Source organism: Excalfactoria chinensis, chromosome 2, assembly GCF_039878825.1.
Source record: "Excalfactoria chinensis isolate bCotChi1 chromosome 2, bCotChi1.hap2, whole genome shotgun sequence".
Classification (NCBI taxonomy): Eukaryota; Metazoa; Chordata; class Aves; order Galliformes; family Phasianidae; genus Excalfactoria; species Excalfactoria chinensis.
The window spans coordinates 119,335,631-119,363,212 of NC_092826.1; the positions used below are offsets into that span (position 1 = coordinate 119,335,631).

The 27,582-nt window shown below is 40.1% G+C and overlaps 1 protein-coding gene across 5 annotated transcripts; it reads left to right on the plus strand.

The window, feature by feature from the left end:
- Positions 1-293: 293 nt before the first annotated feature.
- SGCE (sarcoglycan epsilon) lies at positions 294-26,940 on the plus strand. 5 transcript variants are annotated; one of them, XM_072330489.1, is made up of 12 exons: positions 294-459; positions 7,287-7,391; positions 14,261-14,418; positions 16,034-16,106; positions 16,765-16,963; positions 18,014-18,176; positions 21,191-21,402; positions 22,115-22,141; positions 22,895-23,083; positions 24,516-24,559; positions 25,710-25,744; positions 26,623-26,940. In XM_072330489.1, exons 1-12 carry the CDS (start codon positions 348-350, stop codon positions 26,671-26,673), a joined length of 1,368 nt encoding a protein of 455 aa, XP_072186590.1. In that variant the 5' UTR covers positions 294-347; the 3' UTR covers positions 26,674-26,940. The 5 variants fall into 5 exon arrangements, with proteins under 5 accessions (XP_072186590.1, XP_072186589.1, XP_072186592.1 ...); XM_072330488.1 differs by lacking the exon at positions 7,287-7,391 and adding an exon at positions 11,513-11,635; XM_072330491.1 differs by lacking the exons at positions 7,287-7,391; positions 25,710-25,744 and adding an exon at positions 11,513-11,635.
- The last annotated feature ends 642 nt before the right edge of the window (positions 26,941-27,582 follow it).

Sequence of the window (27,582 nt, forward strand, 5' to 3'; positions counted from 1 at the left end):
CCACTCACATCACAGCCCGAGCATGCCCACCCCTCCAACACTCTACCAGGTGGAGGTGCAGCTGATGAACGTTTTAAGAAGAAAAAACAACAGCAATAACAAAAAAAACCCACCGGGCTTACAAGTAAAACTGCGATAGGAACCTTAATATATGCAAGACTTCGTTGGCACCACAGCCACACCCCTAGCTGACCCCGCGCTGCGCCACCCCCCAACATGGCGGCGGGCCCAGGGGTGGAGAGCGGCTCCTCCCGGCATGCCCCGCGGGGCCGCCGCGCTGCCTGGAGACGGGTGGGGCGGGGCGGGAGGATGCTGCGGCCGCGGGGCGAGGCGGCGGCGGGCGGAGGATGCGGCGGCGGTGGCGGCAGCAGCAGCAGGCGGAGGAACGGGCGGCGATGCGGTGCTGCGCGGGGCCCGGGCCGCGCGGCGGGGGCGCGCTGACCACGCTGCTGCTGACAGGTCGGTCACGGCGGCGGCTCAGCGCGGAGAGCGGGCGCGGGCCCGGCTGGAGAACGCGGCGGCGGCTTCGGCTCCGTCGGTCTCCTTCCCTCGCGGGTCGGCGCAGTTACGGTTCGCCCCGAAGGCGGTCTGCCCACACTGCTGAGGCCGGGGAGGCTTGGCGATGCCTGCGGCGGGGCCGGGCCCGGGCGCAGAGGCGTTGCGCGGTCGGGTGGCTCCGTGCCGGAACGGGGCCGCTGCCTCCTCGGGCTGGGACGGGAGCTCGGTCCCCTCCTGCCCCGCGCACAGAGCGGCCTTTCACGTCCCGCCCCGCCTTTCGGAGCTATTTACCAGCCCGAGCGCTTAGTGCAGCTGTGGCGGGACTGGGGCTCTCTCCCTCGTCGTGCAAATAACGTCTATCACGTAATGCTCCGGTCTCGCACCCGCAGGGTTCTGCAGTGTGAGACTTCCAACTGCTCCTGCTCACCCGCTGCCAGCAGTGCTGGCAGGGCTCTGCTCTAGCCCCAGGGCAGCAAAATCCGCTGCTAGTTTATTTCTCCAGGTTGTTTTGCGACGTGAGGTGTAACATCTGAAAAACAATGGTTTGTTCAGTATCTTCTTGAGTAACGTTTGAATAAACATCTAATACCTTATGTGCGTGGCTGTACTTCCCATAGGGTACTGACAGCAGGTGTGTCGTGAGGCAGTGGAGGTATTAGAGATGCAATTAGCATGGAAACATTAGCTGTTCAGTGCGAGGATAAAACTCTGAATCTCTTGGGTAGAAGGTACTGCAAGATGCTGCTTTCTCCTAATGTGGAAATTCGTCCTGCCTCTCCTGTCTCCCTCTACAGAGCACAGCTGTGGCATAGCAACCAGGGGAAAACTATGGCAGTCCTGAGGTGAACTCTCTGTCAGCTAAGATAATAAGTCTAAAAAGGCTCTACTGAGATGAGCTTCTGGAAGCTGAATTGTGAGCTTAATCCAGGCTCTCCAGTAAAGGAAGAAGTTTTGAGGACTTCTTTAGGGTTAACTTCTCTGCTTCAGACTTTCTTAAGTTCAAACTGCAGAATAGATTGCGTGAGAGGGATAAAAAAAGAAGGAAATGTGAACGGTATTGTTTTTGTCGTGATACGTATATAGCCTTTTGTCTTCAGTAGAACAGGATTTTGCAATGTGTCTTTGGACTGAATTCAGCTACTACACAGACTCTTGCAGTTCAAATGGTATAAAATTTCCCAAGTGCTAGCTTGATTTTTATTTTTTATTCTCTTTTTCCCTTGTAAGCAAAACAAGTAACATCGTTTGCATCGTAGCACTCAAATATCAGCCCTCCAGCCGAACCCATCTCCTAGCTTTTCCAGAACCTGACCTCTCAGCTATGACAGTGTGGGAGAACGTCCAACTAGGATTGCTGGCCCTGAGAAAAACCACAGCCCTGCATAAAAATCCTTCCTCTTTGTTTCCACTCTTAAGTAGATGCTGTAGTACTGCAGCACTGCTTAGGGGCAAAAATACGCCTTACAGACAAAAACTGAACATGGGAAGAGCCACAAAACCTGTGATTAGATTTGAGTTCTTTTACCAATAGAGATCAGGTTTTCCTGTTTCTCTTGTAGCACTTGACTACAGAAGAAACCTGACTTCTGTTTTCTGTGCTTGTTGAATATCTATGAATTACATACTTGGACTTTTTGAAGGAGGTGAATTGCTGCCAGAAGTCCAGGTTGTTGGTCACTCTGTCTTGACTTCTTCCCTTCCCCATAGAACATTAACTCAAAATTCAGGGATTTCAAGAGACTTTAAGGGTTCAAAGAGTGATTCCAGAGTCCCATATGTGATCTCAAGTATTTCGCTTAGATTGCAGGAAATGACTCTCAAACAGGAGCTGATGATCATCTCCACTGCTAAGAAAAAACGGGTCTTGACATTGTTGAAAGTGACAGTTAAGGTTAAGCTTTTCTAATACAAATTAGACAGTTCTTTACTGTGTCTTTTTCTCTGACAGTAGAAATTTATGTGAGAAAAATACAGGTGCTCTACCATGGTAGAGTTTGGCTGGCCAGTGAATTGTCCTTGTGCTCTGCTTGTAAAGGATGAATGGTTATCAAGAAGTTAGCTGAATGAAGGTGGCTCTTTTGCAGTTGCCTTGTATTTCTTGAGTGAAATATTAGTTGTCTGTGCCCATGGCGATCCTGGAATCTGTTTTGAGTTGGTAATGGATCAGAAGATCAACAGAGTCATGTTGAGTCGTGTTGGTCCTTCCCTATGAAAGTGGTCAAAATAAAGTAGGAGCTTATTGGTTCTCACTTCAAAAGCTGTGATTATGTAGTCACATTCATTTGTCATGAAGCTGCCAGAAAGTGCTTTCCTGCCCTTCCATGGTTAGTGTTTTTCAGTACTTCCCTTCTGGGCACTAAATCACTTGTACAGTGCTACTGAATTGGGTCATCTGGCTAAGAATTAGTCCGTGCACAAGCAAAAATTGTACTCTGTAGTCTGTTTACTGTGCAGGATCACTGTGGGGTCGTTTGCACTGGTGTGTGTGCTGTGTGGCCAAGATTGAGCTGGGGTTCCTCTCCTTCAGCAGGGCTGCTAGAAGATGCTTGTTTGAAAGCCCTATGAAGTCACAGGCGATTGGAACAAAGATTAAGGGCTGAATCCCTGCACCGTAAGGACAAATGAAGATTTCTTCCTCATATAGGGCTCTGAGTATCAGCTAGTCAAGATGATGCCTGTTAAGTCTTCGTACTGGTCTGGAGCAGATCTATAAATCAAATCTATTGTCAGGAAGTACTTGCTTGGATAAATAACTGTAGAAGGGAAGAGTCATTCCATTAGTATGCTTTTCATTACAGAAGGTCGTTACTTATGGGTAGTGCAGTTTAGGAGATGTCTTAGAGATCCCAAAGGCAGACTGCAAGAAGTTAGGAATTTATCTTCTAGATGTAAATTAAGTATGTAAAGAAAGGCCTATTTTTGTTCACGATGTATTTATACTTGGTTAAGAGCTCCTTACAGAACTTCAGATATTAGTCACCATGATAAAACCTTCTCTTTAGAAGAGAGGTTGTTAACAACCAAACTGAGAAGAACAAACTTCTGAAGTAGACAAGAATATATAGTTTGCTACTACTTTTGGACTCTTCTGGAGTATATCTTGATGAATTAACATAATGTCTTAGGACAAATGTGCTTTCATTGCTCAATAACCAGTATCCTGTGACAGTGCTGTCTTAGTACTGAAGAAGGAACTCAGGTCTGGTAACTGTTTAATTGTAATACCTAATAATAATACTGGTAAAAATAGGGCAACTTTCCATGTCCATCAGTTCATGACTGTAGCTACATTTGACATTTCCCTCCAGCGAAGTAGGAGAGACTCTGCCTAAATGTTGTTACAATTAAAACACGAACAATCAAAATGTCTTTTTCATGTAGATTATTTTTAGTGGTTGTCTAAGCCATGAAGATGGGAAGTTAGACACAACCAAGAAGTGAGTAGGAATCACATCTTGAAATGTGCAGATGTTACAGTCATCAATGGATGGAACAGAAACGGGCAGATACCATTACCTACTGGACACAGATAATCGTAGGAACATTTATAGGGATGGAACTATCGAGAAGGGGGAAATGCAGGGTTTTGAGAGGTGAAGCTGGATACTGCATTAGTAGTGGGAGAGACTGAGGAGAGATCCATGCTGAGAAAGCAGTAAGGAGGAGGACAGGGAGCAGTGCAGAATGGTGGGCAACTGTTAGAGGGCCGTACAGCAGTGGGGGAGGTGAATTGGTCTGTGGTAGTCAGGCCCTCTTCGGATTGTGATGTGGGCAGAACATGCTGGGGATATCTTCTCTGGTTAACATTCTGCTGTTAAATATTCATATTTAAAACCTTCATGTAAGACCTATGCAAATACAATTAAAGAAGGAGGACCCAGTAGATCAAGTCTGGTGCATGGAGCTGTCGGTTGCTCCTGTGTGTGCCTTGGCAGCTGGTAACGTGTAGCAAACTGAAGAGCCTGACACCATTAACCTTGTACTCACACTGAGAAGAAAGCTGATCACATTATCTCTAGAATTTCTCTTCAATAAAAATGACTATGAACCCCTGCACTCTTTAGTATAAGACCTCTTTCGTTGTCCTTTAATCACATTCACAGATGTTCCCTGAGCTTTCTTCATGTTGTCACTGTGCTGCTTGAAGGCTCCGTGTAAATACCAGACACAGCACTTGGTGATCGTATCTGTCAAACACAACAAGAAAATCTCCCTGCTCCTCCTGTATGCACTTGTTTATGTAACGGCTGCTCTAAGCAGCAATCTACTGAAAGCTTCTGTTCAACCAGCTTCTGTCATTACCTGCCACGTCTCCCTAGTTTCTGTTATCAGAGTTCAGGATCCTCAAATTGCATGCTCTGTAATGTAAGTATGGCATGCATTCTTTGTTCCTGGGTATGCATTTGCTTTTTATGCTATTGAAGAGCACATCAGCAATCACCTTAAACCTGCCGAACAGCTCAGTGTTCTGTGTAGTGCCTTGTCACTTCCAGTACTCCCTGCCTTTGCTTTTATCTGCCAATTATAGCAGTATATACATATATTCAGGTCGTATATATATATATATTTAAACATTCCAGTAGCATAAGACCAGTGCCAGAACATTATGAGACGTAACAGAAATCTGATATAACAAATGAATTATCCATCAGACTAGTTCTCTTGCTTGAGATTGCTGTTCCTTATGGTGAAAACTGTTGAATGGGTAGTATGTCTCATTTCGTATCTGCCATTCAAAATCAAATAGATGGTGCTGTATATATATAAAACACCACCTATATGATCATGTACATATATATATAAGCATTACACTGTAAAGTGTGGCATCTGATTAAATCATACTTTTCCAGCTCCCATATGGACTGCTGCATAGGATACCCACTGCTAAAGATAGGAAATGTGTGGACAGGTCAAAGACAGTGAGCACTTCTAGTTAGAAATGCATCTTGGAACCTGCCCTTTTTTTTCTTTTATAGTTTTTATTATGCTTAAAGATGCCCAACTGATTTTGCATTGGGCTTTTTTGAAGTGTTGGGTGATGTGCTTTATGGCCAGCGGTAACATGACAGTATTGCTGTCTTTATCAGATTCATCAAAAGAATCAGTTTGAAAAGATGCATTAAATCCTTGTTGACTGTGATCTTCTCCATTTAATTCTTTGTTAATCTGATGCTAATCGTTTTGCTTGGGATTGGTGTTTAGCTGAAAACACTCTGATTTCCTCATTCATTCATCCATCTGGAATACTGGAACAACTTTAGTTTTCCTTTGTTTTTGGAACTTCTTGACCATTCTTATTACTACAAATTTGCACTGAAGGTCACGCACAGCACTGAGTGGGACAACCCATAGGTAGTTCAATTCAGCAGGGAGAAACTGTCCTGTGAGACACATGTAAAAACACTGGATGTAATGCTTTTTTTTAATTTTTTTTATTTTTTTTTAATTTTTTTATTTTTATTATTATTTATTTTTTTTTTCTGCTGAACTGGATCATTTGTGTATATTGAAAATATAAAAAACTGAATGAGTTCAGAATTTAGAAATACTACTGTACTGGAATGGTTATTTCACTACATAAGGGGAGTCGTTGCACTTTAACCTCTATTAACTGTAGGCATTTGGGGTAAATTAGCATTAACAAATGTCTCATCCACGTGCATAGATTCAGTGTTTGTTGAACGTCTGTTGACCTCCTAAATCCAACGTGATGTCAGTAAGGTAATAGCTGGCCTATGTAGCTGTGCCAGCAGAAGTTAACACTATTTTTTAAGCTGGTAGTATAAATGATAGTTACATATTTAGAATGCACGTTTGTCAACAAAGATGTATCTGAGACAAAGTACTGCTACATGTTTCCGACACAGCTATTTTTATACGCAGGTTAAGATGTTAGTCTGATAACAACTTCTGGCTGCAGTTTGTATTCCTGAAGTTTGTCAAAAGAAACACTATTTATTATGGCCATCCTCCCCTTCCTAGCATCTCACTTGCAGTTCCCTTTATCTGCACTTTCAGTTGGCATGTAACTGTACAACCAACTGATGCATCATTCATCACAGAGGAAGGGGAACAAGAGAACAAAAAGCTGGAGGTGAAGAAGGAGCTTCTTGAGGCAGTTCTGCTACAGCTGAAGCAGAGCTCTACAGCTGCTTTCACTCTCCTTTATGCTTTGCTCTTCATCACATTTAAACCTTGTGCCTTCAGCTGTTCTGATTGGAACACTTCAGGCAGTTCTCTGGCTGTATGGGAGGAAGATAACTACTTTTTGACTGGTTCTTTTCTCAGCATCAATTATTGGTTATGCTGCAAGGCAAGATGTTCAGTCCCACGTGCCAGCATCTTCATATAAACAAATCTGTGCTCTTGGTTATGTTACTTTCCCTATTTTGGTCCTAATGTATTATGATGGCGAAAGTAACTTTCAGCATGTCTTAGTCTGTAAATGAGATTTTACCAGTGCAAATATATTTATCACAGAATGTGCCTCATTGTGTTTCCTACCAGCACAATCGTGTCCACAGAAGGGTCTACAGATGCTTAAGGATTTAGTGCACACTTATTGCAGTTATTTGGAGAATGAATGTAAAAGTGTGATCATTGGGAATAATATTATATACTGATAAATATTTGTGTCAAACACCATTGTTTTGCTACCTAAGATTCTTAAGGTCTGACTAAATACAAAGCCAGGTTGAGAAGGCATCTGATCCCATCTGATATTTAATTTCTGGAAGTCTGTTGATTTGACTAATTTTTTGTTTGTTTGTTTGTTTTATTCTGAAAAGCTTTTTTGTTAAGCTCTGCTGATGGCAGTAATGGAACAGTTAACTGGAAGACTAAGCAAGCCAACAGTTATATTATCAGCAGAATAAAGGCTGTTGAGAAGAATGGTGAGTTTAGGTCATAAATTTAAACCCCATGTTGGTTCAGTCAAATATGCTTTTAATATTACTCTTGCTTTTTCAGTCATGTCCTTGTTTTAGGAATAAGGTGCTATTTCAAGGTAAGTAATCTGGAAGATTTTGCATTTCTTCAGTCTTTGAAGCATTTGCAGACCTGTGTGTCTACGTGAGTTCTCCCCAACTTTTTCTGTTGCAGCTGTAGCTTTGCTTGATATAATGGCTGTGTGTACACCTAATATTGCATATTTTCTTATTGCTGCTGTTTGCTTGGAAGTATCTCTGCCGTTTGCTTAATACAGTAACTTCTCTGAAACAATTAAAAAGAATCCCTGTGTAAGCATACCTAAAAAGACTATTTTATTGTCTTTTGTGAAGGTATACATAGAATGACTGTAGCTATGGTATTCTAGCTGAAAAGGGCCTGCTGGCATTGCATTAACTTCCCATCCAGGTAGGCAGTCTAAATTGGCCCTTAAATCAAGGTATTTTTAGGATTTCTGCTATAAAGGCAATGGGGGAAAGAGCTCAATGAAATTTACAAAGAAACTATGTGGTTATTTATTTTTTCCCCCCGTGAAAATCATCAATATCCAGAACTGTAACAAACATGGTGAATCATCTGAAGTTTCCGTGGGCTAGAGGCACCTGTATCTGATGAACAAGCTCTGTTGCGTGGCTGTTAACAGCTTCTGGACTGGAGGCTGATACAGTCCTAGCTGATTTCCTGGCTGTGCCTGTGCTCAAGATCTCCACAAGAAGAACAGCTGGGGCAGTTTCTCTGTATGGTTCAAAGAAGATGATGTACGTTTTCCAACCTTTCGTTCCCAATTTATCTACTTTTTTTTTTTTCTTTTTTCCTCATCTTCAGAACTTGTGGCCTTTCTGTGTAGATCTGAGGGACTGAGAAAGAAGAAAGAAGAACAATAACAATGCTGTTGTGGATGCTAGTACTGTCTATTTTATTATCATTTTTTTCCTGTTAGGGATCTGCTGTGATCCCACATAGTGAAAAAAAATTGATTTCTCCTCTGTGGTTTTATTGAATTCATTCAGAATCCCCAGAATTTGCCCAGCCAACACACGTTTGGCAGTTGCTGTATGAGATACACATCTAGAGATTGCTTTGTGTGTTCAAGCTTCATCCCTGGATCACTTAGGATGATTACACATTCCTCTTCAGTCTCAGGCAATCTTAGGAAATTAATTGTGGGTTTTAAAAGCCTCTGGAGAAAATAGCATTTAACATGTTTCATTATTGGAAAGCTGTGATTACTGTTGTAAGCTGAAGACACATCAGGTCCCTTCTGATTCTGAAGGAAGTTCACTGGGGAAAGAAAGGTGAGCTTCTCTGACAGACAGGGAGGGCAAGAACTTTGTAATTCTTAACCTCCAGAGTCGTGTCATTACGCTGTATCTGTCACTGTAAGATGTATTTATTTTTTTCCTTCAAAGAAGCATTGTTTTCATGCCTATATCAGAGATCTTAGTGAGAATCCTTAGTCGTATGTTTACCTTAGCAGGAGAGAATGTCTCATTGCTAGGGATGTGTGAGTTTAGTGGTGGCAATAGATTTCTCACCAGATACGAGAAATAGATTGTTCAGATTGGCAACTTCTATAACTTCTGGTTCTGTTAACTTTATTTTTTTCTAAACCTATCATTTATAGAGAAGATATACATTGTTTTTTCTCTGTTCTTCCTATTTGAAACTGATCTTCACTGAAGCGTCCAAGAACCACAACTGTAAAAAAAGATATGTATATATATTGAGATTTAACATATTTTCAACCAGCCACTGTATTTTTCTTAGCTTTTCTGCTCTGTGAAGAATCTCATTAATGTCATAGGAGCCCTTCCAGCTTTTATTGAAGATCTTTTGGAGGCATTTAAAGTTTTCTTGCTGTATTTATGGCTTATTCACAGAAGCAAACACAGAAGTGCTTGGGATCATTAACTTTAATTTTGCAAATCAAAACTTTGTACTTCGGTCTACATAACTAAAATTACGATAGCTGGTTTATCAACAAAAAAATTATGAACTAAATTTAAATTCCAAGGTCTAATTTAATTATTTAAGATAAAATCTTACTGCCAGTCTTATTCAGTACTGCTGCGAAAGGAACTTCTAAAACTGAGAAAGAACAACTTCAATAAGCAGATCATTACACAGATAAATAAGGGATCATGAGCACGGCTGATCATTTTCCAACCAGTTTTGGATAGATTAGTAGGAAAATAGCTGATTCTTACTTCAAGCTAGGCATCTAACACTTCCTAACAGTAAAAAGATCCTGTCATCAATCCTTAGAAGATAATTCATTATTTATGGTGTCTTACTGAGGCAGTGATGTTTAATGGAAATTTTCTAGATGCGGAATTTGATCAACAGTGTATCGAGAGGTTGAGGTGATTAAATTCCAGATATCAGTCTGAGAAGATTGGGATATACGCAATTAAATGTAGAGCTCTACAGTACAGATGTTTGCTCTCTTCTTGGCTGTACCAAGTGGAGATCTAGAGAGAGCACTGAGGAATCTAGGACATGATTCATCTCATTTTACAGGAGAAATCAAATTAATCAACCCCTCGAAGCGTCTGTTTCTCTTCACTGACTATAAAAGGAGCCTGGCTGACTCAGTGGTGGATGTTGTTTCTGTAGGCATCTAAAATTAGGTGAGATAGATTCCACAAGGAGTACGTGGTACGAGGGGTGGAATGTCTGTGATTAATTCCTAATTAGTAGTGTTTCTTTTAAGTAGATCTCAAATGAGAAGATTGGCATAATGATGAGTCTGAGGAAATTTTAGCAGGTTTAGAAAATTGAGCTTGATATGAACTTCTGGTATTTCTTGCTCATTAACCCAAGCATTGAAATTAGCTCTTTCATCTACTAGGAACTGTGAGTTTGTTTCGGCAACACCAAAATCTCTTTGAGGATCACTCTTCCATAATGCGGTATTGCCATGCTGAATGGCCTCCAGATGTAACTTCTCCTAGTTTCTTTCAATTAGCAAGCAAGGCAGGCACTGCGTATCTCTGTGTCTGTGGCTTATCTTTATTTACGACTTGTGTAATGCTCATTTAATGTACAAAATTTATCACAGCGATTGACTCTTGCAGGTCAGTGACTTAATAATAACATGGAATAGTAATAGGACCTAGAGTCAGTCCTGTTAAAATACTGTGAGACATCTGTTAGATCGGTATTCTCCATCTACCCTTGAAATTGGAACTTGCCAATCAAGTGAGTTTTATGCATTTCATGTGTCATTTCTAGCTCATTAAAATATACCTAAGTAGGTATACTTTCATCATCCGAGATTGTAATTGCGCATAAATGGCATATTGTTCTAAAATAAGTTTCCTTCAGTTTTTTAGCTTTAAATCCTGCAAGATGTGGCTTTGGTTTTTTGTTTGCTTATTTGCAGTCAGTGTCACCTGACTGACCTATAATTACTAATGCCATTTTCCATACAAGCGTAACATCTTCAGGCATGAGCTCTCTAAACAGATGTTTATGTGTAGGATATTTGACACTTCTGGTGCAAGAAAATCTGACTGTAAGGACCTGTATAAATCCTTAGCTGAAGTGAATTGCTCTGCTTTGCTCTTTTCTGCCCCAGAACTGAAAAATCTGCCATTTTTGTTTAGTGAGGAATGTGTGCTGTTTATTGCAAAGATTCCTCTGAATCCCTCGTATTCCTTACTTGTATTGTATAACATTAAGGAAATGTGATTGTATCACTTGTTTAATGTGCTTTTATTTATGTAATATTGCAAATAAACCAACTATAAAAATTACAGCGGGCTCCCTCCATTTTTTTCCTTGTAATAAAAATAAATATGTTGTGCTACTTACAAAATCCTAATGCCGCCAGTTTTGCTTATTGCAGCTTTGGAAGGGATCTTGTGGGGGATAGAGAGAATTTGCTCTGCATCCTGTTCTTAAATCCATGCAACCTTTTTAAAAAACGTATTAACAGGTATCTAATATTTGTTGCTTTCCTTTTCCCAGATGCCCACGTTGCTATTGAAATGCATGCGGTATGATCTAGAGCATGTCTCATTTTTGCTTTTTTCTGTCTCTTATCTTTCCTTCTGCTTTTCAGTGTACACGATTCTGTCTAAGGTGCACTCTGATCGGAATGTATACCCTTCTGCTGGAGTTCTTTTTGTTCATGTTTTGGAGAGAGAGTACTTTAAGGGGGAATTTCCTCCTTACCCAAAGCCTGGTATGGGATGCTAAGATCTTCCATGTTATGTAAAAATGTTGAGAAAAGTGTTTTAAAGATTTAGATATATTTAACATGTGTTGCAGTGAAGTGTATCGTGTGCAAAGGATAGGTTTTGTTTTTACTGAAATATCTTCAGATGTTTTCTATTTTGTTATTGTGAAACAATGCATGTACCCATGTTCTGAAAAATGAGCTTAATTTGAAAAGGCATCATAACATACACTGTATACCAGAGGTTAGGAAGTATTCATTTTCTTTGCTTTCCCATGAAATATCAGCTGGTGGAAGTGTAATAATAATCTTTTGATCAAAATGCCTTTTATCTGATCAGTCTTCCAGAAGTAGCATGGAGGCCCTTGACGAAGGGGCATTTTCACTCTGAGGCAAAAGGTGAAGATAAATATGGGACTATGCAATGATTTTCTTTCACTGAAAACAAAACCATTTTTTGATTCAAACTGAGTTCTATATTTAGACAGAGTTTAATGTTATTAGGCAGTTAGCTTGCAGGGAGAGAGCTGTTATTTCTTGTCTATGTTGTTTTGACACACATCTAATTTAAAGCCAAAGGACTGATCAATGGCAGGGCAGAATATGAATAAACAAGCTTAGGAGAGGAACAGAGAAAGAGAGAACATCTTGTCCTACATCAACGAAAGGGAATGAATATATGCATAAGTTTTGTAATTACTGTAATTTTTTTTAACGAAGTACAAACATAAGCTTTATTCCTATTTAAAAGAAATAAAAGGAGAAAAAGATTGGGCATTACTGGTTATGGGTTGATGGATTAACTTTCAAATCCCCACAGCCACAGTCTGTGCCATTCTCCTGCAGCATTAGTGTGATTTCAGATAGTCTGAAATTTCTGACCGGCAGACAGGCTGTGATCATATCAGAATCTGGCTGTAAGACCAAAGCCTACTCTGCTTGCATGGCACCTATATTTATATCTGCCACTAAGGCTGTACTGTGCCACTGATATGACAGTGGAAAACCAGAAATGTATCACCAGAGCTTTTGAGATTTTATTCCCCAAATCGTTTGTGATGCTGGAACTTCAGTTACTGTGTCAATAGATCACTGTGACAGCCCAAAGGAGCTGAGAGGAAGCTCGCACAGCATCTTGGTGCTGGGTTAGTGTGGCCTTCCTACAGCTCTGATCCTCTCACCCACAGCCAGATGTGGAAGAGCTAGCCTGAAAGCTAGTCACCATTTGGCAGCTCTTTGTATGTGTTCCTCAGATGAAGATACTTCTCCTTCCTTCACAGGGCTTGTTTTCTTCCCTCAGTGGCAGCCTGCTGTCACCTTCAATTGTCACCGTCTGACAATCAGTGCAGATGCCATCTCTTGGCTGAACTTGAGGGCATCAGTGTACATGTGTGCACACAGATGCACAATGGGTCTGCACGGCTCTGTGCCACTGAGGCTCTGCCGGTCCCCAGCCATGGCTGACTTCATCTGCAGAAGCTAAAATAAGCAGTTGAAACCAGCCATTTGAAAGAGTACCAGTAGGAACCACAAAAAAAGAATAAATAAATCTACTGTCAGTCTGTTGTGCTGAAGGTTTTTACTTCTAGATAACAGAAGCTTTCAAGCATCAATGGTTACACGGCCACACTTTTTGCTAAGCCCTTCCAGGCACGTTCTGTCTCTGGAGTCATTGTTAAAGTAAAATGAATAATAAAAAGTAACTAAGAGTCCTTTTTTCATAGAATCACCAAGCTTGAAAAGATCTCTAAGATCAGTGCAACCATCCACCTGTCACCAGTATTTCCCACTCAACCGTGTCAACCTCAGTACAACATCTAAACTTTTCTTGAGCAACTCCAGGGATGGTAACCCCATCCTCCATCCGTACCTCCCTGTGCAGCCCATTCCAGTGCCTGAACGCTCTTTTGGAGAAGCTGTTCTTCCTAATGACCAGCCTGATTCTCCTCTGGTGTGACTTGAGGCTATTCCCTCTAGTCCTATTGCTGGTTACCTGGGAGAAGAGGCTGACTCCCAACCCGCTGCAGCCTCCTTTCAGGCAGCTGTAGAGAGCAATGAGTTCTCCCCTGAGACTCCTCCAGACTGAACAACCCCAGCTCCCTCAGCCACTCCCACATCAGACTTGTGCTCCAGACCTCTCAAGTGCCCTGTTGCCCTTCTCTGAATGCACTCCAGGGCCTGCATGTCTTTCTTGTAGTGAGAGACCCAAATATCAACATAATACTTGGGATACTTGGCTCACCAGCACTGAGTACAGAGGAAAAATTTTGGGAATTAAAGGGCTGAGACCTTTGTGCTTTTGTCAGTAGGGAGGTTAGATGATTTGATTGTAGGTGGAACTGAAAAATCAGACCCAGTAGCTCTGAGCTCGCTGAAAGTCTAGGAAGTACAAGGGCATTCATCTTTGTAGCTGGTTATGTTTTTTAGATATGAATTTCTTTATACTTACAAGTATTGAGCAAGAAACCAAATATTTCTGATGTATTAAGGATTAGCTATTTTTTTTCCTCTCTTTGAATGTGTTTGGAAGACATAGCTGGAAGTCAGAATAAGATTTTTCTAATTGAAATATCAAAATCAATGCATATAACAATTTGTTGTAAATATTCTAATATTGCTTTTCCTATCTAGGTGAAATAAGCAATGATCCCATAACATTTAATACCAACTTAATGGGTTACCCTGACCGACCTGGATGGCTCCGCTATATACAGAGGACACCGTATAGTGATGGAGTGCTGTATGGTTCACCAACTGTGGAAAATGTGGGCAAACCAACCGTCATTGAGGTATTTTCTTGTTTGTCAACACGTATTGCCTCTTAGTTTTTGAAAACAAAATGGAAACAGTTTCTAAATGACGGTACTCCTTCAGATATTTGAGTTCTGAACTTTGTAGCATTCTACCCTAAATATGGGCCAGAATGGGCAATACTGTGTTCAATCAGTAAACAGGTTTTAATTTATATGTTTTTTTAATTAAATTATTTTTCATCAAATATTCTCTGGTTTATTATTTGTATTTATCAACGGATTTTATTTTAATTAGCAGTTTCATGTACCTAATTTGGTTCATACAGTTGTGGTGATGACAGAACCCCCTACTTTAGTTTTGACAGTCAACTATCCAAATGTTTAACAGCATCAGTTATTCACTGAGCAGCAACCGAAAGGGAAAAAGGGCTATACTTTGTCATGTATATGGTAGCAGAATGAGTGAGACGCCATGCAGTTCACAGTGTCAAGGAAAATCTGCTAATTAACTGGCTTCAGCCATTTTGCTTCTTCAACTGTACTTTCGTCTTAGGCCTTTGATGAGATTTTTTTTTCTCTAAATTGTGTTTGATATACTTGTCATCCTTAAGAATGACAACTCCAAAGTTAAGTTATATGGCAGATAATTTTACTCATGCTTAATTCACTTTTGATTTCAGCGTGACTAATCACATCTGCAAAATTAATCATGTATGAAAGCACTTGCAGACTCCAGTTAGCTTTCTGTAGAGGAAACCATTATTTAAAATTGTCCTTTTAAAAATGGCTAGTGCTTTTACATTCTAGAGTCTAAATCAAGACCTACACTGCACGAACGAGCGCAAGCCTATATGTGAACTGAGTCTTCCCAACATACAGATTACTTCATTGTGGACTTATGTTTACTTGTGGCTTTTGAATTAATTCCATACTACGAGATGTGGGCAGGTTGCGTTTTTTCTGCTTCTAGTAGAAAGCTTCCTACTACCATCTGAGCATCTGAGAGAAGCAGTTGCATATCCTTGACCTAAATCTTAACTTCTACCATGTCATGACACCTGAGGTGATGTCATGGGTTGATGAATCAGTTGGACAAAACCTCGTAATTAGAAGGAGCTGACATTATGCTTATTCAAAACTACTTGTGTTACAATGCTTGTGAATCCATTCACGCTGTAAAACCTCACTGAGACTAGGGATAAAACTAAGTCCTATTCCTGAAGACTGCAATTGCTTGGCTCCCAATAATCTTTTATTCATGTCTCTAGTTAGTCTAGATCCCTAAGAGCCATCAATAAATGTAGATCTCAGCATTGGGGTGTGGGTTGGAATGGAAAATGAAGAAACCCATCTTTGCTTATGGTTCTTTTTACATTAAAGGTAACAGGAAAGAACATATGTGTGTGGCAGAAAACTGTTATCTGGACTAAAATATATCACATTTGGATATATCCCATAGATAACTGTATTGTCTGTGGACTGATAGATGAAATTCTGGTGTCCTGACTTAAAGGTAGTACTGTATCAAACAGGAAAAAAACCCAAACATTTAGAAGATAAGCATTTTTAAGTTACTTATTTTCACTGTTTCATTTACCTAAATCTTTGTATTTCCATCATCATTTTGTAATCATTTCTTTTTTTATTCTAGATCACTGCATATAACAGGCGTACTTTTGAGACAGCAAGACATAATTTGATCATTAATATAATGTCAGCAGAAGGTATGTACAGAAAGTAGCTTCTTGAGGTTTTAATTGAATGATCTAAAAGAATCTTTTGGACCCTGTTTTTTTAAAGATAAAGAACAACGTACAGTTGTCTGGACTTCAGAGCAAATGTAGGAGCACAAAGGGGATGTAAGACAGGTTTTCCTCTTTTGATTCAATTTTTCATCTTTATCTACGTTATTTCAGTCAGGTAAAGCTATGTCATGGTATTTTCAAGTATTTTGTGTTTTCTGAAATAACATTTCATAATATAAAATATTTCAGCACAGGACTTTCTACAGCAATCCTGCAGTTGAAACTGTGTGCTAAGATTTTTTGGTAGCAAGGTAACAGTTCTGATCCCCAACGTTAGCATGAACGTGACTTTATTTAATGAAGTTTCAGGAGCTGAGAATCTTTTCCTCTAGTCCCTTCTTCCATCTCACAGTAACTTCATGAATTACTCGCGATTTTCAGTCTCAGTAATAACTAATGGTACTAACTGTTATTTAAACAAATGTAATCATTTTAGGTTCAAAGTGGGCTACTTTAAATACAAGGTTTTTGTAAAGGCCTATCAATCTTAAAGAGGTCTTGAATTAATCATTGCTTTAAATTATTTGTTATAAAGTTGTTGTTTAAGGCCAAACTCTTTCTTCTTCATTACAACTAGATTTTCCATTACCATATCAAGCGGAATTCTTCATAAGGAATATGAATGTAGAAGAGATGTTAGCAAGTGAAGTTCTTGGAGACTTTCTTGGAGCAGTGAAAAATGTATGGCAGCCAGAACGTTTGAATGCTATAAACATTACTTCAGCACTAGACAGGGGAGGGAGAGTTCCACTTCCTATTAATGACATGAAGGAGGGGTAAGCACACGTATCAGTCTGGTAGATTTGCTTTATTCTTCTTTTCTTACTGAAAGGCTTAGTATTTTATTCAGGTTCTCTAGAAACTTTGAAATTGCTGTTTTATGTTTTGGAAATCCAGGTTGGGGTTAGATATGAAAAGTTTACTTATTTTCCAAGCCCCCATTATACCAGGGATTTATCATGCTATTTACAAGTAACAGTTCCCATCCATTGATTTTCACAGTCCAATAAATACTAATAAAGTCCACTAGTTACAAAATAGTAGTAAACATTCTGAGTTTGAAATCCTAATCTTAATATTGAGAAGCTGTTTAATATGGCTTTTGAGTATTTAATAGTTCACAATTTACAAAATAAAAGTTTTTGAAACAGAATGGTATGGAGTATAGGATACAAAGTCACTCCAGTTTCTGATAGGATAAAGGGAAGTGGCTTTAAACTGAAAGAGGGTGGCTTTAGGTTAGATGTTAGGAAGAAATTTTTTACTTACAACTGGTGTGGCACTGGAATGGTTTGCCCAGAGAGGTTCTGAATGCCTCATCTCTGGAGGCAGTCAAGGTCAGGTTGGGTGGGACCCTGGACAGCCTGATCTAGTGACAGTCAAGCCTACTTGTGGCAGGGGATTGGAACAGGATGGTCTTTAAGGTCCCCTCCAATCTAAGCCATTCCACGAGCATTTAGTGTTTAACAGTGTCATGTGTAGCTATAGTGTTTCTTACTGAAATCCATGATCCCTTATTATGTGCTTCAGGAACACTGGACAGATGAAAGGTATAAGCTTGAGGTATATGAGGAGTTAAGATACTTGATTGTAAACTGCAGGAATGCATTATTTCCAGATGCAATTCATAACCATGCATTCTATTCTGAAATATGATAGTTCATTTATAAAATAATGAGGATCCGGTCTTTCCAAAATACTGGTTGTGGCAGTGCATTTCCCTGGCAAAATTAAAGGTTTCTTTTGATATATATTGTTATTTATTAAAAGATATTTTCAGTGAAGTAATATATAAGAAAGGATCTGTCATTCATCTCTTTCTGCAGTGTGTACGTGATGGTTGGTGCAGATGTTCCATTCTCGTCATGCTTACGGGAAGTGGAAAACCCACAGAATCAACTGAGATGCAGTCAAGAAATGGAGCCTTCAATAACTTGCGACAAAAAGTTTCGTACTCAATTCCATATTGATTGGTGTAAAATCTCTTTGGTGAGTTGTTTTATTAGTGCATAAAAATGATTTTTGTTGAAGCACAGTATTTCAGTCTAGGCATTATTTAGGTAAGAATTTTGCCAGCCTGGCCAGACCAAATATTGTGTCTACAACACTGAGTAGTTAAATAATATTTCTGTGCTGTCAAAGTAACTTTCCGATTTGCTTAAACTGGAAAAGATGATAAAATTATTAAAAAGATTTGAATTAGAGAACAGTCTTGGCTGATGAAATCAGAACAAACAGGAACTCTCTTCCTGAGGTCAGATGAGTACAAGAAGAACAATGTCCGAAAATAGGTCTGTTTTCCATTCGAGGATTATAATCCACAAAGAGGTTTTTATTGTTATTTTTTCCTTATTTTTGGTAAGGAAAACCATGAACTGGTCCAGTATCCAAATATGACTTTGCAGATAAGTTTGAACAAAGATGATGAAGGTGCGTAAAATAAAACTGGACAATTGGTGAGCAACATTCAGATGTTACTCAAGAGGAAACTGAAAAGGAGATGTGGAAGGATTGTGTACAGTATAAACAAAAACTGTTAAGGATGAGAAATGTTATTCACTCACAAAGTCCATTAGATAGCCTCCAACACTTCCCTTCCATTCACTGTGAATTAGGAAAGCTGTTTGAAAGCTGGAAATGATGCCTGTTATCAAAAGAATATCCAGATTACTTATTTCTTATTGGCTTTCTGTTGAGAAATTGCACAAGGTGTGTGTATATGGGAGTACTTCGGCAACACCTGAAAAACAGAAGGCAATTGGCCTTTAACAGGAGCAAACTATGTCAAGTTTTTTATTTCCTTTTACAAGACAGAAGTAGAACACAGGTGCAGCAGCAGATGTCATTTCTTTTTGACAATGATTTTGGCACCATCCTGTAAGTAGGAAGCTGAGGAAATGTATAGTAGTTATATAGTAGTAAGCTGAGGAAACGTGGCCTAGATGAAACCGTTATGGATTTAGTGGAGAACTGGTTGGATAGCCATAATTGCAGCAGAAATACTAATAATTCCTTGCCATTCTCCATTAATATGATGGATGGTGGAATGTGCTTATTAAATTAGGCTAGCAGGCCCCACAGAATTGAAAGAAACTGCATGTGCATAGAAGGACAAGGTAGAATTCAGGAAGACAGTGAGACAGAGGAGCAATAGCCTCAGAAACAATAATGGAGTTCTTTTCAAAAGGAGGAGCAGAGGAATAGTACAGTAATGCACAAATAATCAGTTCTGCAAGTGCAGAATGAAGAGCGAGTTGTTAGGACTACTCCAGGAAAAAGGTGTGACAGCAGCTCATAAACCAGTCACGAAGCAACACTGTCCTGCTGTCTTGAGAAAGGCCGAGGTCACCTTGGATGTGTAAAAGGAACAGACTCCCTATGAGAAGCATAATTTTCTGCAGCAGATAATTGCTTGACTTTCTTAAACTTGGCACTTGGCACTTGTATTGGCAGCGTGCCCTAATAACTGAATTTAGACAGTTGTAGGGGTGTTTACTCCTGCCAATAGCATTGTTTCTGCAGTCTACAACATGGTGCCTCAAAGAAGAAATAGAGCCAAGCCTTCCTCAGGCAAGACAAGGGGCAGAAAATCCTCTGAGATCTGTGAACTGGGAAAGTTGAGCTCCATTTCCCATAACCATAACCTTGACCAGTGAGTGAAAATAAAACCACGGCATCCTCTTCCTCCCACTGTATGAACTCACTTGGGCAATTAACGCCTACATCAAAGAGTTAGTTGGTCCTATATTCTGAAAAGATGGACAATACTTCCTTCCTTGTAATGCTGCTGTCTGATATTCTCATCCCCTGTGTGAACATCTGCCTCTCACATCAGTAAGTGCATAAATGGTTTTACTGCAGCTGCCTAGGTCTGGAGGTTCCCCTAAGCAGACAGGTGGAATTGATGTACCTAGGGTAAAATATTCTGCAGAATGTTGATGAGTGGAGAGTCTTACCCTTTATAAATACATTCTTTCTAGCTTTACCTGGAAACCTTTTCATCCCCCACGCAAGTTTTAATGCGCCCTTTTGTGAATTAAATTGCAGATTATAAAAGCGTCCCCATCGATTGCAAGATTTCTCACAAACAGGTAGAAGGACAAGCAGGAGGGCAAATACATGTTATTTTCAGTTAGGTAGATGAAGATGATAAGAGTAAAAAAATGGAGAGATTATGGGAAAGGCCATCAATTCAATGCAATATGAAATTTGGCAACCAAAAAGCTTGTATTTTTAGGAACTTTAGATACAGGTGTTAAAAGAAAAAGCACGTGGCAAGGAATGCAGCCTTCTGGAAGTTATTTGGATCAGGAGGTAGGAAAACCTGGGAAGTCTGGGTTTGTTAAACAAAGTGCTCATCCCAGGAGCACCCCATGCCTCCTGCTGCAGGTGGGACGGGTGGCAGAGAGCTGCTCAGCCCTCAGCAGCTCAGCTACTGCCTCTTGCAGTTCTGGGTGCTACAAGAAACAGTCTGGAGTTGGCTGCCTAGGGCAGTGGTGCAGCCATTGTCCCAGGAGGATTTCAGGTAACATTTAGATGTTCTACTGAGGGATGTGGTTTAGTGGGAGCTATTGGTGACAGCTGGACACTTGTTCTGGATGATCCTGAAGGTCTTTACCAACCTTGGTGATCCTATGTGAAGCTCAATAGGACACTGAGAGGTACTCTTCGTCTCTGCCACCTTTGTACTACAGAGGGCAGTCTTGCTATTTAGGAAGATCAGCGAGAAATTAATGTATTCACACAGAAATCAGCGTTGTTGTAAAGAAAATAGTACTGTAATAAAATAATATTTTAAAATCATCATCTCTGTCAGAAGCTTTTGACAAAATGAAAGGATTGTGTAAAAATGGGCCAAATTGTATAGAATTGGACAAATGTTATTGCGCAACATAGGTTCTATTCTATGTGCTTGTTGATTGAGTGCTTCTTGGTTTTACACTCTTTTCCTTTGTGATATAATTGTCTTTTTCTGTTTTTTTTTTCTTTTCCGTGGTGTTCAGGTTGACAATACAAAGCAAGTTTCCACCTTTCAGGAGGTGATTCGTGGAGAGGGGATATTGCCTGATGGCGGGGAGTACAGGCCGCCTTCTGACACACTGAAAAGCAGAGACTATTACTCGGATTTCCTCATTACACTGGCGGTGCCCTCGGCAGTAGCACTGGTGCTTTTTCTCATACTTGCCTATATCATGTGCTGCCGACGGGAAGGAGTGTGAGTACCTTAACGCACTAATAAGAAGCTTCAGGTTTTTCTGAGGTTAAAATGCATAGAAGTATATTTAATAGAAGTCCATTCAGTTCATTAAAAATGAAGAAATTAGAACAGGCCAGAAGACATCTGTACTGAAATACTGAGCTATCCAACCGCATACAGTGATTTCCAAGGCAATGCGAATAGGGACTCTAAATGTTTGAGCTGATAGGGTTAAAAATCTCCACATAAACATGAAATTTATCTCCCCCCGAACAAATAAAATACTAATAAAGGATCGATGACTCAGGAAAATATTAAGTAATTTCTAAACTGCTAATTTTTTAGAAGCGGGTTGAGGATGTGCACTGAATTTAGATGTCTAAGAGCAAAGCCTAAACGGAAAGCAGCAAGTAGCGTAACTCCTGCCATTTCTTACACAAACTACAGTTTCATTTTGTCACGGAATTTATTTTAGCCAGAAGCTTGTTCTTTAACTTGCATTTCCATTTCTCCATGTGTGTGTGTGTCTGTACGTGTCTGTCATCAGAGCATCCCTACACGTGCGTTCACCGAGGCCTCATCCTAAACCCAGCTGCAAATGCTGCCAAGTTGCGTTTAGCAGTAACGTTGTCAGCATTTCTGGATCACAAACTATTTCCATCCTCAGATAGACTTAATGTTCCAACTATCAATGCTATTATTTAATTCATAAATTTTGTTTTGTTTTTAGGGAAAAGAGAAACATGCAAACACCAGAGTAAGTGTCTTCTTTCCTGTTATTTTTCTTTTATCATTTAATTTTCATTCTCAGTAGCTCGTCACACTTCATACATGTGTGTCATAATCTTCTGTCATTCTCTCTAACCCATGGTTTAATTCATAAATGTGAAAGCTGCTTTTAAATCAGAGCCTTGGCGAGGATAGAAGAATCAGAATAAAAAGGGTTTGAAATTAACAACTATGAATTCAAAATAAATTAGTTCTCTTAAAATAAATATCCTAAAATACAATTTGTTCATAGAATCACAGAATGGCTTAGGTCGGAGGGGGCCTTAAAGATATTCTCCTGATTATCGGACCTCCCAGTCTGTATCTTGAGAGCGGGGGACAGGAGAAGGAATACCCTGGAAGGTGTCCAGTTGCTACGGCATGGAGTGTCTTAAAATTAATTCTTTGTGAGTTTTTATGTACATCCCATGAGAATCAGGAGTTACCTAAACTTATTCTAAATGCAGCAAATAAACCGAACAGCGTCAGTATATTGCGCAGTAGTGGATCCTATGCAAAATACTCATCCAGACAGCACAATCTAGTGGCATAATTACCTCCTTCAAAATCATATATATCCAACATTTATTCAATTACCTGTGTAAAGGTTTCTTGTTGGTGCACTATTGAGTCTGTAGCATGCATCAGTCCTCAACTTCCTTTAAGAAGTAATAGTTGTGAAAATCTGTCCATTTAGAGCAATTAAAACATGTATTCACTATTTTATCTCCTTTTCACGTAGCATCCAGTTGGTCCACCATAGTGCGATACAGAAATCAACCAAAGAGCTCCGTGACATGTCTAAAAACAGAGAGATAGCGTGGCCTCTCTCAACGCTGCCGGTGTTCCACCCAGTTACTGGTGAGATCGTGCCACCCCTTCACCCAGACAACTACGACAATACTAGCATGCCGCTGATGCAAACACAACAGTAAGTGTTTCCATTTCTTGAAGAACACTTATTCTGTGACATAATTTACCTCTTGCAGTGCTTGCCATCTGAAATGTATAGGGATGAGTGGCTCTGTAGCTCAGGATTGCTTTGATGTTTGTAATTGAAGCAGAAATGAAGGCCTTCTGTGATGATGAGTGGGTTTTCAGGCTGCAAACTTGGCAAGAAGCTTCGTGGAGAGCAGTCAAATTCCTTCATATTTTGGAGAAAACCTACTTTGGACAGAGGAATCAGTTAAGACTGTTCCACTGTAGAAAGCCTGCCTCTTAGGAGTACTGGTATAAAAAATAACAGCAGCCCCGTAAGATCCAATCTTTGAAAGTATTTAGTCATGTACCTGTCACTCATAGTTTGTGTTTAAAGTGTTAGCATGGAACAGGAGAGAGTTTTCCATTACATAAATATAAATATTATACTTATATTGTACCTCATTATACCATTCCAATGCCAACTCAGCCATAATACACACTTGGTTGCCCCGTGTTCCCTTCATAATGTAGATATACACTATGTATTTTCTTCTTCCTAAGAAGCTTGTCCCTAAGCTAAATTCTACTCCCCAAAAATCTCCGGCAAGTACAGCGGTATGACTTATCCCTTGTGCTGTGAATTGTTCTGCCTTGTTATTTCACAGTAGCAATTAATTAAAAGAAACAAAGACTTTTGAGTGAGTATATATTTATCCCAAATGTACGGACAAGTTTAAGAAACCATACAGGGTCAAAGCTGTATTTCCAGATGGTATTTCCCTTCTTTACTTGATACACTTAGACCACGACATGGTAAAACTTTGTGTGTATCTGCCTATACTCAATTGATTAATTGCAAAGAAAGTCAACCCTGTGGGTAAGTGTTTTTATAAGAAGCGAGCTGGAGACAAAGGCTTTCTGCAGTTGTGCACACAGTTCCTACCCACTTCATCTGCATTCCAGCCCTTCATTCCTTTCTGCAAAAGTAACCTTAATATGTGGTCCCAGGCACTTAAGCAGGGCACAGAATCTAACTTTGCCTCAGTAAGAGAACTTCTCTGCTGTGCAGTGAATGTTTGTTTGCTCTGCAGTCAATAATTAATTGGCAAAGACTGTCACCTCTCCCATATTCATCACTACTGGAAACTGAACTCTGTAGAACATCAGAAACCTCTGGTGGTTACATTTGGCCTTTCACCAAGTTTGACCCTATGAGCCCAGTAGCTATTTAAAATCACAGGAACTATCCCTTGAAACTCACTCACTCTTCTTTGTATGGACTCAGGTGACTTCTTCACAGCTGTGTTTGTGAAGCAAAAACTCGATTGCTGCTTCGTAAGCAAAAACACCCACAACTTTTAAATTGACCTACTGAAGTTTCACGCATAACGTACTTCAGACTTGGTGCGGAAGCATTAAAGATATTCCATTGTGTTTTGTAGGAACCTGCCACATCAGACTCAGATTCCACAGCAGCAGAGTGCAGGTCAGTGCTAAAAAAAAAAGTACTGTGACTTTTAAATGATCAGTGGGCAATGGAAACACCTACAGTCAGTGGAAAACCTTTTCAAATAGAATTAAGTGTTGCAGCCTTGTCATTACAGACATTTCTGGATCCCTCGGTGAAAGTGTTGAGATGGCCTTGTTTGAGCAAGTAGAAGTGCTGTATCAGGACTCACTGTGAGACACTGGAATTCGGTACAGCTGAGTTAGATACCTCCTCATATAAATAATATTCCATTGCAACAGCAAAGTACAGCCAGCTTCCTAAATGTTTTTCAGATTCCCTCAAACTCAATACAAAATCAAAACTTCTCATTGCTACTAGTACTAGTTAAGCACTTAAGAAGGAGCTTCTTATTGCTGTTGCTAAGCATGAACAGTTGATAGTAGGGAATCCGTTGAGAGACGCTATCTGTGCTGCCAGTCTCCAGTGTCTCAGTCCTCGCTCTTACACCATTTTATCAGCTCACAGTGCATACTGGCTGAGGCCGTTAGTGCTCCTTGTTGGAGTGCTGACTAAGGCTGACTGCTCGCTTTACATAGTGCGTCAGTGCTGAGAAGGATTGTAGAATCATAGAGTGGGCTGGGTTGAAAAGGACCACAATGATCATCCAGTTCCAACCCCCTGCTATGCACAGGGTTGCCAACCACCAGACCAGGCTGCCCAGAGCCACATCCAGTCTGGCCTTGAATGCCTCCAGGGATGGGGCATCCACAACCTCCTTGGGCAACCTGTTCCAGTGCGTCACCACCCTCTGGGTGAAAAACTTCCTCCTAATATCCAACGTAAACCTCTGCTGTCTCAGTTTAAGACCATTCCCCCTTGTCCTATCCCTATCAAATCACATAAACAGTCTTTTCCCCTCCTGTTTATACACTCCCTTCAGGTACTGGAAGGATGCAGTCTTCCACATGGGAAAGGCCATAAGGATACAAGGAAAATGTAGAGCCCAAAGTAGAGTTTTTCAGTATTCAAAGAGGTATTTAGGCAAAACTGTAAATACATATATAGAGAATATTATGTATGAACTACGGCTCTGAGAGGAAGATTTGTGTTATGTTAGGGGCTACATAAGCTACTCTTTGTTTTCATTCAAATCCTTCTTCTTCATTACTGCTTTCGGGGATTGAAGGAGAATTTCGTATGACAACATTTCAAAGATTTGAGGCAAGTATATAAGAGATGCTTCTGCACTTGTGGTTTTTGTTGGGTTTTGTTGTTGTTTTTAATCTGAAAGTTAAAAACATCCAGAGAAACAAAGGAAAAGAGACCACAAACCAAACCAAACAAGCTCAGCCTTAATGCTGTGCTATTGGCTTTGCCATTCTGTGTGCTTTATTAGACATGTACTGGAAATGGTGGATGATCCTGAAAGTACCCACCTGTATCCTCCAGCACTGGTTTGGGCTGAAAGTTAGCATAGTTCTGAATGCTCACTACTGCGGGCACTTAGAGGGCAGGAAAAAAACCATCACAAATTTCATCTGCTCCATTATGACAGCTTTGCTATAAGAATGTCGGTCTGTCTTGCAGTAAAAAGAGGCAAAATCTCATGGTAGCACTGTATGGTGCTGGCAGAGAAATCTGACAGAAGGTCTGAACTGTAAGTTAACGTGGGTTAGTCACTTGCAAACTGCATTGAGGAACTGCCATTAAAAGTGACCCCATAAAAGTGACTGCCATAAAAAGTCCTCCTGTGTCTGTATTTTCTGAAGTACTTAATTTGGTAGCAGCCAGTTTGCTCTTCCTGAACAGAAGAGTTCCAGGCAGACTTTCATGTGGTCAGAATGCAAACAAAGGTGCAAGATATTCCTATAACGCAAAAGATTCAATAGTGCACGTGCAGCCTATACATTGTTTTCCATGTGGAGTTTTGCAGTCTCCCAGTGAAGTGTGAGGTCTGAAGTAGAAAGATGTACTCCCAGTTAAACCTCCTGTTCCCAGGATGAATAAACAGCACCTCCATGCTGTGATACCGGTTGATTCTGTATGGTTAAAGCATCGTCTGCCACTGATGGACTCTATGAATTCTTGTCTATTTCCAGGTAAATGGTATTCCTGAGGAACGAAAACTAACAGAAGCAATGAATTTGTGATCAGAGAAAACAGTAGTTGTCCTCTTCCCTTATTTGTTCTGGTTGATGCATGAGTTTTCCTGGTGTCTATTGTGCATGCCCACAGTATTAAGCCGATTCCAGTGCCAGAGAGTACAATCACTTCCACGTAATAATGTACTGTATCTTTTTGTACTTTGGACATTTTTGACTATTTGTAAACACTGATAACTTTTTATATTTGTAACATTAAGAAAATAATCTTTCAAATATATGTATTAATAAATATCCAAGGGTTTTTTTTCTGTCTCATGATCTCTCCTGAAAGTTCTAACAGGGAAATCAGAACTTGAAAACAAGCACAAGGTTCAGAGGATTTCAGACTCTGTGCTATGGGATGATACCTTCGCCTTATGTCTGCACACCAAAAGGCTGTTCAAGCATGAGAACTGGTGCAGTGTGAGGCTTGGAAATAAATAGCATCCATCTTTATTAGGTGATCATTTCATAGAGATGGTCGGACTGCAATATTTTGGAGGGGAAAACAAACAATAACAGCAAAATGCCCCCAAGTCTTAACGAATTAAACTACTGATGCTGAGAATTGGATTTGTTGCCTCACAGACACTTTAACATGTGATGGCTTCTAAGCAATAACATTTAAAATCTGTCCATTCATTCATCAGATTATTTCAGAGGAAACTCTTACAAACCACCACGGGCAAGAATTAGTGTCTCCCAAGAGAGGAGGGTGTGTTTTATTTGGCATGTGTGTGCTTACCTTTAAGCCTTTAAAACATTCTTTAAAAGGTTTTGGTGGTGTTCCCAATGCGATCCATCTTTTACAACTCTTTTGTCTGGAGCAAAAATATCAGTGAGACAATTGGCCGTCCCATCCCATAGGCCGGGGATTCTATTGCAGCTGTTTTATAAGGAGCAGGTTGTGTGCAG

Coding starts and splice junctions, on each gene's coding strand:
- SGCE (XM_072330488.1), top strand. CDS start 348: ATGCGGCGGCGGTGGCGGCAGCAGCAGCAGGCGGAGGAACGGGCGGCG. Junction 460..11,512: donor GACCACGCTGCTGCTGACAG/GTCGGTCACGGC, acceptor TCTGCTTTTCAG/TGTACACGATTCTGTCTAAG. Junction 16,964..18,013: donor ATTAATGACATGAAGGAGGG/GTAAGCACACGT, acceptor CTCTTTCTGCAG/TGTGTACGTGATGGTTGGTG.